General features: G+C 54.3%; 1 protein-coding gene across 2 annotated transcripts in view; it reads right to left on the minus strand.

Annotated features, from left to right (window-relative positions):
• The window catches only part of PEMT (phosphatidylethanolamine N-methyltransferase), a 47971-nt gene extending 46877 nt beyond the window's left edge, over window positions 1-1094 (minus strand). For both annotated transcript variants that reach the window (XM_014542834.1, XM_014542833.1), the window contains exon 1: window positions 987-1094. In XM_014542834.1, coding sequence (XP_014398320.1) covers window positions 987-1079 — 93 coding nt within the window. In that variant the 5' untranslated portion in view covers window positions 1080-1094. The remainder of the gene's footprint in view (window positions 1-986) is intronic.
• Window positions 1095-11448: the final 10354 nt, after the last annotated feature.

Consider the following 11448-nt stretch of genomic DNA (forward strand, 5'->3'; position numbering starts at 1 on the left):
GCCCAGGAACCCGCAGCCCAGGGACCCCACAGCCCAGGAACCCACAGCCCAGGAACCCGCAGCCCTGGGACCCCACAGCCCAGGAACCCACAGACCAGGGATCCACAGCCCAGGAACCCACAGCCCAGGGACCCCACAGCCCAGGAACCCGCAGTCCTGGGACCCCACAGCCTAGGAACCCGCAGCCCAGGAACCCCACAGCCTAGGAACCCCACAGCCCAGGAACCCCACAGCCTAGGAACCCACAGCCCAGGAACCCACAGCCCAGGGACCCACAGCCTAGGAACCCACAGCCTAGGAACCCCACAGCCCAGGGACCCCACAGCCCAGGAACCTGCAGCTCAGGAACCCACAGCCCTGGGACCCCAGCGCAGCTTCCAGCCCCAAACGTTGCCCTTTTCCATCTCTCTTGGGATGGTGCCCTAGGAGAGCCTGACCACAAGCTCCAAACGCTGCCCCCACACCTTGGTCCAGGGAAAGGCTATGGCAGAGGGCCTCCCTCCAAGGCCGGGGCCACCTCCCCCGCCACTGCCCAGCCCTCTCCCACCCTCCCCTCGTCCCTGCCCCTCAGACGAGTGGTGCCGTCTCTCACCTCACTCCTCAGAGGCTCGTTCTTGCTACCCGGCTACCTCAAGCCAGTGGTGTGCGACCCACTTTGCAGGAAGCCTCATTTAGGAAAGCTAACCATGTGTGCGGAGCGCGTGTGAGATGCGGAGAGGGAAGGAACCCTAAACCGAGTCGGTCCACTCCACCCACTGGAGGACCTCGTGACGCCACCAGGCACAGTGGGCAGCGCCATGGGCAGCCTGCTGCCCAGCCTTTCCCAAGCAGCCGCCCGGGGCCATCTGGCAATGCCAAGGCATGGTGGGATGCCCAAGGTGAGGGGCTTCCCTGGTCCGTGTCCCCTAACTGGATGCCACCTCAACAGGAAGCAGGAAGACTGATTCCCACGGGCCCAGACCTAGGGCAGGCAGAGCAGCGCTTACCACATTCCAGAAGAGCGGGTTGAAAACGATGGCGAGGACGGCGGCCACAAAGCAGGGCTCCGAGGGGTCCACGTAGCCCAGCAGTCGGGCCATCACGCAGAGGTCTGCCTGCAGGGACAGAGCCGGCGTCAGCTGAGGCCCCCCCGCCCCGCCCGCCGCCCACACGGGAGAAGTCACCCTCTGGGAACACACTGGGAGGCTCGGCACATGGAGTCCTGCAGAGGTTGCTACAGTGCGAGCTCATAAACTGGAGATAAAGAGCCGAAACCCAATCAGCTGTGCCGGACTCGGGCTCCGGCGAGCCACAGGGGAGTGTGCAGGGTGCTGGGCCGGGGCTGGGCCTGCAGAGGCCCAGAAGCCCAGAGCACCCGAGGGGCTGAGGGGCCGCCGTGGGAAGAGATAGACGCAAAGCCTCGCCGCAGTCAGGTAGATGACACCCCACAACCCGATGGGCCTCTTCTCAACAGACTGAGCGACAGTCCTGAGTGTCGATGAGGCTGTGAGCTGAACAGGTAGGTGGGCTCCCACGCAGCTCTAGAGAAACTCACACGTGCGAGCGCAGTGCGTGAGCAAAGATCTTCCCGTCCGCACACTTGCAATGAAAATGTGTCCATCTACTGAAGAATGGATAAATAAAATGTGGCCCATCAGCGGGCAGCTCGGCCTCCACACGCCCTGCCGCTCGGTCACTCGGGGAGGGCCATCCCTGACAGTGGGTGTCAGCAGCACCCCTGGCCTCCACCCCTAAATGCCGGTAGCTCTCCCCAGTTGTGACAACCAAAAATGCCTCCAGACATGCCCAAATGTCGCCCAGGGACAGAACTGCCCACGGCTGAGATCCCCATCTCTAGGCACAAGCTGGACACTTTCAACATGGATTTTTTTAAATTTTTTAAAATATTTTTTATTGATTTAAGAGAGTTAGGAAGAGAGAGAGGAAGCGACAGAAACACCAATGATGAGAGAGAATCACTGATCAGACCCTCTGGGAACACACTGGGAGGCTCGGCACATGGAGTCCTGCAGAGGTTGCTACAGTGCGAGCTCATAAACTGGAGATAAAGAGCCGAAACCCAATCAGCTGTGCCGGACTCGGGCTCCGGCGAGCCACAGGGGAGTGTGCAGGGTGCTGGGCCGGGGCTGGGCCTGCAGAGGCCCAGAAGCCCAGAGCACCCGAGGGGCTGAGGGGCCGCCGTGGGAAGAGATAGACGCAAAGCCTCGCCGCAGTCAGGTAGATGACACCCCACAACCCGATGGGCCTCTTCTCAACAGACTGAGCGACAGTCCTGAGTGTCGATGAGGCTGTGAGCTGAACAGGTAGGTGGGCTCCCACGCAGCTCTAGAGAAACTCACACGTGCGAGCGCAGTGCGTGAGCAAAGATCTTCCCGTCCGCACACTTGCAATGAAAATGTGTCCATCTACTGAAGAATGGATAAATAAAATGTGGCCCATTCCTCACACAGCTCAGCTACAGAATTTAGCATAAACTAGATAGACATGTGTATCAACATGTGATATTCTGGAAAGCACGCCACTGACCACGGCGAGCTGCAGATTCCAGAGCAAACGCACTGCCTTCAGAACACAGCAGCCAACCCACCGAGCTCCTGTGCTGCCCAGGGCCTGGCACGCCGCGGAGCCCGGCGGCCAAGGAGCACATGCCCAAATGTCGCCCAGGGACAGAACTGCCCACGGCTGAGATCCCCATCTCTAGGCACAAGCTGGACACTTTCAACATGGATTTTTTTAAATTTTTTAAAATATTTTTTATTGATTTAAGAGAGTTAGGAAGAGAGAGAGGAAGCGACAGAAACACCAATGATGAGAGAGAATCACTGATCAGCTGCCTCCTGCACTGCCCCTACTGGGGATCGAGTCTGCAACCTGGGCATGTGCCCTGACCAGGATCGAATTGTGATTTCCAGTTCATGGGTCAAATGAAGCTCAACCTCTGAGCCATACCCATCGGGCAACATTGATTTCTTTCTATAAAAGATGAGACAGCCTGACCGGTTTGGCTCGGTAGATAGAGCATCGGCCTGCGGACTGAAGGGTCCCAGATTCGATTCCGGTCAATGGCATGTACCTTAGTTGCGGGCACGTCCCCAGTGGGGAGTGTGCAGGAGGCAGCTGATCAATGTTTCTCTCTCATCAATGTTTCTGACTCTCTATCCCTCTCTCTTCCTCTCTGTAAAAAATCAATAAAATATATTAAAAAATAAAAGATGAGACACCCCCCTAGCCGGTTTGGCTCAGTGGATAAAGCATCGGCCTGCGGAATGAAGGGTCCTAGGTTCGATTCCGGTCAAGGGCACATGCCAAGGTTCTGGGCTCAATCCCCAGTGGGGGGCGTGCAGGAGGCAGCCGATCAATGATTCTCTCTCATCATTGATGTGTCTATCTCTCTCCTCTCCCTTCTCTCTGAACTCAATAAAAATATATTTAAAAAAAAAAGATGAGACACAGCCAGCATTCCGAGTGGCGAGTACTCACCGAGTCCCTGCCTCACTCTCTTTTTCATTTTAGAAGGGGCATTAGAGGCCCAGAGCACTGCACATGTTCTGGTGACTCACCACATGCATTTCAAAATTTTTATTAGGCTGTCTCATCTTTTATAGAAAAGTCTAAACTGTAAAATAAGTCGAAGTCCATCAGAGTTCTGTTCTTTCCCATAAAGTCTGTTTTCATGGTGTTTTTTGGTTTGGTTTTGTTGCTTTGAGGATATAGAACATTCTTTTAAGTATTTGTCTCCCGAGTCTGGGGGCCAGGGAGCAGAGGCTGCCCCTGTTTTGTTTTCTTAATCCTCAGTCCAGGACTGCTTACTGCTTCTAGAGAGAGGGAAGGGAGACAGAGAGACCTGGGTGTGAGAGCCCCTGCAAGCCCCCAGCGGGGGTCGAACCCATAACCTAGGTATATGCCTGAAAGGAATTGAACCTGCGGCCCTGTGTGTGGGCCTGCGGGGAGCCGGGCTGAGGGTCCGAGTAGCACCGCCCCGGCCAGCCCAGTGTGCTCAGCTCTGTGTGCCCAGCCGAGGAGAGAGGCTCGAGGGCCAGGCGGACAGTCCTGCCGGCTGGGAGCCTGCAGATAGTGGCCGAGGCTCCAGGCCAGCCAGCAGCCCAGCCCTGGGGACGGAAGCGGAAGGAGGGAGCTGGGCCAACAGGGCAGGGGTCCCGGAGGGCATAGGGGACGCCCTGGGTGATGGAGCTGGTGGTGGGGATGGGAACAATACACCACTTGGGAAAGAACGCAGCACTGGGAACTGGGAATGTGTCACTATTTTGCCGCGGGGCCATTGGGGTAAAATGTCCTCTCAAATGCTTGAGAAAGTTCTAAGAATTCAGTCCGTGTTGCTCACCAGACTGGGGGTGGGAGTGGGGGGGGGGGCGGGCGAGACAAACAGCCCGAGGCACCGGCCGGGCCCTGGGAACCTCACAGGCCAGTCCCCAGGTCCGTGAGCTCGCAGCTCAAGTCCCAGGTCCACATCCCTCCGCACGGGCAGCCCTCTCACGCAGAGGCACCATTGTGCCCTGCTCTGCAGGCAAGGAAGCCAGAGGCCGGAGAAGCCCCGACAGAGCGGAGCAGAGAGCCTGCCTTCCCCGGCTGCCATGTGGGCGGGCGCTGCAGGGGGCAGGGGTAAAGGCCCAGGAGCCAGGTCTAGAAGGAAGAAGCAGCTTCTTTCATCTGTGGAGCAGAGGGAGGAGGGCAGCTGCGGCACTGAGAGGCTCACCCAGCGCTGGCTGCAGCGGCAGCAACGGGCAGCCAGGCCTCCCGGTTAGGGGTGGACTGGTCAAAGCGGACACCTCGACCCCCTCTGGGTCCCAGTGCCCTGGGCCAGCCTGTCTCGGCGGGAGGAACGTGTCAGGTCCCGGCACCTTGGAGAGGGCCAGGGACTTTGTGTTGCCTGGAGAAGGGCCTGCTCAGCGGGAAGGAATGAACAGCGGCTCCCAGAGGCCTTCCCGGCCGCAGAGGGGCGCCCTGGGGGTCCCCACTCCAGACAAACCCACCTGAGAGGGCAGACCTCCCTCCTCTGACTGGACGGACAGAAAAGAACCAAAAACAGGGTCAGACGTGAGCAGAGTAGAAGTCCCTCAGCTACCCCTGCACCCCCGTCAGCTGCCTTGACTAAGGGAAGTGCCCCCTCTCCGCTCCCACCCCAGCCTTATCACAGCCACAGAAGCCCTGGCCTTCTGAGCAGGGACCCCCTGCAGTCAGGGGCTGCAGAGTTCACGATGGTGCATGCAGGAGCGCTACCTACCGCAGCCAGAACGGGCTCGCTCCTGCAACCCCCAGGTCTGGCAAGGAAGGGCCCCCAGCCAGTGGCTCTGCAGAGGGGCTGAGAACACTGCAGGGAACGGCCTGCCACAGGCCACAGCAGGGTCACATTGTGACATCCAAACAAACAGCGGGGCCCAGAGAGTCAAAGTCACATCGATCACAGTGAGATCCACAGCAGGGCGGGCGGCACGGGGTGAGCGGGGGCAGGGGGTGAGCCCCAGCAGGACCCTCCATCCCTGCAGAATGTATCCTTGGAGCCACAGCCCCTCCTGCCCCTCCCAGGGGAACCCACATGCCCCTGGCATTCTCAGTGGATTCGGGCAACATTTGGTTAGAAGCCCTGTGCCTGGCACAGACTAGGAACAGATGTTTACACCCTTGCACCTCGCAGAAGTTGTGCACCAACGCAGCATCGCGGCCTCATTTCCTACTCTCTACCCGGCTCAGAGGGTCTCTCTGGTCAGCCCACAGTACGGGCTGGAATCAGGGTGCTTCCACCCCCGCACCCCGCCCCACACACACACACAAACACACAAATAAAAAGCAGGGCTCCGAGACCAGTCTCAGCCTGGGGTTCCCTTTGGTGAAATGGGTGATGAGACTGTCCCCCAAGTCTGCACAGAGGGGAAGAGGTGTGGAAGTACAGGTTCGAGGGCGCTTCTAGGGCCCAGGAGCTCTGCCCCTCCCCCTGTCTGCTTGATGCTAACACAGACCCCTCGCCTGTCTTTCTGGAGGGGCCCCCTGAGCACACCTGCAACCCCAGCGAAAGCAGCGGGGAGCCTGGAGGTCAGGCAAGCCCTGGACACCTCGGAAGGCAGAGCCTGTTGAAATGTCACACTGTGACAGTGGTCAGCTGCGGACACTTTCTGGAAAAACACTACTTTGAAATGTCCCTAAATCCCACGATAAAAGGAGGCGGCCAGCAGCTGCCCCAGGCCCCTGAGTCTGTAACTCCCTCAGGACAGGGAAGGAGGTCTCCTTCTGCACTCAACAGCTGTGGCTAGGGCTATGGCACAAGGCTCTGATGGCTCCCATGCTCCCCGTCAGTTGGGCCAAAGGGAGCCCTTCCTGGGAGTGGAGTCTGTGGAGGGGCCTGTGTTCCCCACAATCCCCATCTTCTGCCCTGGGCTCCCTCTCCCTTCTCCTCCACGTGACTGAACTGCTGACCCCTGGCCTGACAGGCACCAAGGGCCCTGGCAGACGCCACTAGGTCGGTGCTGCTTGAGCACATGTATTCAGACACACTATGTGTTAAAGGCAATAATAGCAACAAGCCAGCTGACCTGGCCAGTGACTGGGTGCCAAGCCCTGCAAAGGGCTTTAGTGAGGCAGGGCAGAGAACGGTCCTGAAACAAGGTTTGCCCCAGACTGGCCAAGCTGGACACTCTTTGTAAGCTTAGGCATGCCTCGTGCCCTCCGTAGACTCTGGCCCACGGCGGCTCCTCCCTCATGGGCCGTCAGGAGGGTTCGTGAGGCGGTGCGAGGAAAGGCTCAGCAGCATCTGGCACTAGCGGAGCTTGACAGGCGTTAGCTGTTATGACGGCGTCGTTCAGTCCATGCAACAACCCTGGGAGGCATGCCCATTTTTCAGATTAAAAAACTAACACATGAAGCATAAGCTGACAGAGCTGAAAGGTGAACAGACAAATCCACAATCGCAGTTGGAGACCTCATCTCTCCTCTCAGTGACAGAGTGAACAGGCACAGAGCGGGGTTGCCATGAGACCACCGCCAGCACCTGGACCGCTGGTGCCCACAGAACCCCCACGTGACAGGAGCCGCACATTCCTTCAGGGGCACATGAAACACATACTGAGCACGCATTCTGGGCCATACGACAGATATTTAACTTAAAAGAATAAGAAAGCATAAAAGTATGTTATTAAACTGTAACAGAATTACACTAGAAATCAATAACAGAAAGATACTTGTTAAAGTATAATAATCCATGGGTTAAGGGGAAATTTCAAGTGTTTTGAACTGAACAAAAATACAACATATCAGAAATTGTGGGATACAGGGTTAAGATGGAAATTTATAACTTACTAGAGGCCCAGTGCACAAAATTTGTACACTGGGGCGGGGGGAGGGTCCCTCAGCCCAGCCCAGCCCTCTCACAGTCCGGGAGCCCTCGGGGATGTCCGACTGACAGCTTAGGCGGGGAGCGGGCCTAAGCCGGCAGTGGGACATCCTTAGAGGCTCCCACCACCACCGCTGCACTCGCCAGCTGTGAGCCCGGCTCAGGGCTTCTGGCTGAGTGGCACTCCCCCTGTGGGAACGCACTGGCCACCAGGGGGCAGCTCCTCGTTGAGCGTCTGCCCCCGTGGTGAGTGCACGTCATAGCGACTGGTCGTTCCGCCGTTTGGTCAATTTGCATATTAGCCTTTTATTATTTAGGATATTAATTAAAAAGTCTCAAGTCAGCAGCATAAGCTTTATCCTTAAAAAGTTAGAGGTAGAGGAGTAAATTAAACTCAAAGGAAGCAGAAAGAAAAAGTAAAAGACCCCAAATCAATCAAATTGAAAACAGAAAAATAGAGGTGGGGGGAATCAAACCCAAAACTTGTTCTTTGGGAAAAAATAAAATCAATAAACCTCTAGCCATACTGACCAAGGGGGAAAAGGCCCAAATGACCAACACCAGGAATGGAAGTGGAGCCTCCCACAGGGACACCGAGAACACGCTTACACCACAATCCAACAACTCGGGTGAAACGGCCAATCCTGGAAGACACAGCCACCGACATCCATTCCAGAAGACACAGCCCCACGTCTATGAAAGGAATTGAACTCACAGTTTGAAACCTTCCAAAAAGGAAAGTTCCAGACCCTGCAGGTTTCATTGGACGAACCCTACCTAACACTTAAGGAAGGAATAACACCACGCCCACAGAATCTCTCCTGGAATACAGAACAGAGCCACTGCCCCTCTTACATGAAGAGGCCAGCATTACCTTAATACGGAAGCCAGACGAAGACACTACAAGAAAACTTCAAGCCCTGGCTGGTTTGGCTCAGTGGATAGAGCAGCCGTGGGCAAACTACGGCCCGCGGGCCCGATCCGGCCAGTTTGAAATGAATAAAACTAAAAAAAAAAAAAGACCGTACCCTTTTATGTAATGATGTTTACTTTGAATTTATATTAGTTCACACAAACACTCCATCCATGCTTTTGTTCCAGCCCTCCGGTCCAGTTTAAGAACCCATTGTGGCCCTCGAGTCAAAGAGTTTGCCCACCCCTGGGATAGAGCGTCGGCCTGTGGACTGAAGGGTCCCAGGTTCAATTCCGGTCAAGGGCACATGCCCAGATTGTGGGCTCGATCCCCAGTAGGGGATGAGCAAGAGGCAGCTGATCGATGATTCTCTCATCATTGATGTTTCTATTTCTCTTTCTCTCCCCCTCTCCCTTCCTCTCTGAAATCAGTAAAAATATATTTAAAAATAAAAAAAGAAAACTTCAACCATATTCCTCATGAACATACCCACCAAAGTCCTCGACACCATGACAGTAAGTCAAAGCCAGCAGTACACACACAGGACAGCGTGTCAGGACCAAATGGGAGTCACCCCGGGAATGCAGAGCTGGTCTGACCATCGAAACATCGATGTAATTCCCCATCTCAGCAGAAGAGCGAGGAAAAGCCGGGTCGACTCCATGGAGGCAGAAGAAACAGGCCCCCTAAGTGTAAGTGACTCCCCAAGATCAGGCCGAGGAGCCCCAGGCTGGCTGCTTTGACTCTGATCCAAAGAATACTTATGACACAAACCACGTCCTGAGAACCTCGCAAATCAAGTCTCCCAGTGAAAAGGCCTGGCACTTATTCTACTAGTAAAGTGATGACAACAAAAGGTTTTTAAAAACACTTGTATCGCAGGCAGGCATCTGGCACCGAAAGACAAGCAACATGTTCCGAACCCGCCCCCAGTGCTTTCCTCAGCCCCCAATCACAAGCAGCCTCCACGCGCCCTGAATCCAGGGGCTCTGCCTTCTGAAGACTGCCTCGGGGGCGCTGTATAAAGCTCCTCTGCATCCTGATCCCACTTTGGTCCTCGCCAGAGCCCCATTACTGTCCCCATTTTACAGATCAAGAAACTGAAGTGCACCTCGGGACACCTACACTGAGCGGCACCACCACCTGCTCTCGGGAGCAGGGGAGCTCACAGGGAAAAGGGACCTGACGCATGGGCATAAAGGGTCCACCGCGACTATGCCCAGCCCGCCGGGGCCCTGCAAGAAGCCAGCTCCCCTAGGCCCCACTGGAGACATCTTCTGATCCTGGGGGTGCTCTTGCCTAAGGACAGCAGGTTGGCAGTCCCTGCTCCCATCCGCCCACCAGTCAACTTGCTGCACGCTGCTGCCAAGAGGAGAAGCAAGGCTCTGCAATCCCAGGGTGGGGAGGGAAAGGGAGCCTTGGTCCATGAGGCTACAGCAGGTACACGCCACAACCCTGCAGGTGCCAAGACTGTGCACCCACTGGAACAAGCCCAGAAGAGAGCTGGTTACGGGCACTGTCCCCAACAGCCACGCTGTTCAGCCACTGGCCACATGTGGTTACTGACCACTTACAGTGCTACATGATAGTCATACTTTTACATCCCAGGTCAAATAAAATGTAATCTCATCGAGAGAATCATTGATTGGCAGCCTTCTGCATGCCCCACATTGGGGATCAAGCCCACAAACTGGGCATGTACCCTGACCAGAGATCAAACCGAGACCTCTTGGTTTATAGGTTGATGCTCAACCACGCTGGCCAGGTTCATTGGGGTTTTGATTTGTATTCCCCTAATGATTAGTGATGTTGAGCATCTTTTCATGTATTTGGTGGCCATTTGTATGTCTTTCAAGAGGTGTCTATTCAAGTGCTTTGCCCATTTTTGAATTTGGTTTTTTTGTTCTTGAAAGAAACATTGATGTAAGAGAGAAACATTGATCGGTCGTCTCCAATACCCGCCTATACTGGGGATCTAACTGGCAACCTGGGTATGTGCCCTGATCAGGAATTGAACATGACCTTTCAGTGTATGGGGTGACGCTTCAACCAACCAGCCAGGACTAGGAGTTCTTTATATGTCCCTGAATATTAACCTTCCATTATATGTGACATACAAACATGTTCTTCCATTCTGTAGGTTGCCTTCTCACTCTGTTGTGTCCCTTAACGCAGAGATGTTTTTGATTTTGATATAGTCCAATTTATCTAATTTTATTTTTGTTCAACATCCAAGAAATCATTGCCAAATCCAGTGTCATGAAGCATTCTCCCTGTTTTAAGAGTTTTATATTTTTAGTTGTTATGTTTAGGTCTTCTATTCATTTTTTAATGTTTTTATTGATTTCAGAGAGGAAGGGAAAGGGAGAGATAGAAACATCAATGATGAGAATCACTGATCGGCTGCCTCCTGCATGCCCCATACTGGGGACCGAGCCTGCAACCCTGGCATGTTACCTGACTGGAATCGAACCATGACCTCCTGTTCATGGGTTGAGGCTCAACCACTGAGTCACACAGGCCGGGCATTTTGAGTTAATTTTTTTATGTTGTAAGGTGAAGGTTCAACTTAATTATTTTGCATGTATTCTGTTTCCCCAGCACCATTTGTTGAAAGTTTGTATTCTGTCTTCTTTAAATCTGTAATTATGCCCTGGCCAGTTTACTCAGTGGATAGGGCATCGGTTTATGGACTGAAGGGTCCCGGGTTCAATTCCAGTCAAGGGCACATGCCCAGGTTGCAGGCTCAATCCCCAGTAGGAGGCGTGTAGGAGGCAGCCAGTCAATGATTCTCTCTCATCATTGATGTTTCTCTCTCCCTTTCTCTCTGAAAGCAATAAAAAAAATGTTTTTTAATCTGTAATTATGTTGAGATTCATGCAAGATGTATTGATAGTTTGTTCCTTCTTTTTTAAAAAAAATATATTTCTTTATTGATTTCAGAGAGGAAGGGAGAGGGAGATAGAAACATCAGTGATGAGAGAGAATAAATGATTGGCTGCCTCCTGCACATCCCCCACTGGGGATCGAGCCCGCAACCCAGGCATGTGCCCTTGACCGGAATCGAACCTGGGACCCTTCAGTCCGCAGGCTGACTCTCTATCCACTGAGCCAAGCCGGCTAGGGCAGTTTGTTCCTTCTTATTGCTGCATAGTATTTCATAGTATGGATGTACCATACTTTTAAAATTATT

This window comes from Myotis brandtii, unplaced genomic scaffold, assembly GCF_000412655.1.
Source record: "Myotis brandtii unplaced genomic scaffold, ASM41265v1 scaffold314, whole genome shotgun sequence".
NCBI lineage: Eukaryota > Metazoa > Chordata > Mammalia > Chiroptera > Vespertilionidae > Myotis > Myotis brandtii.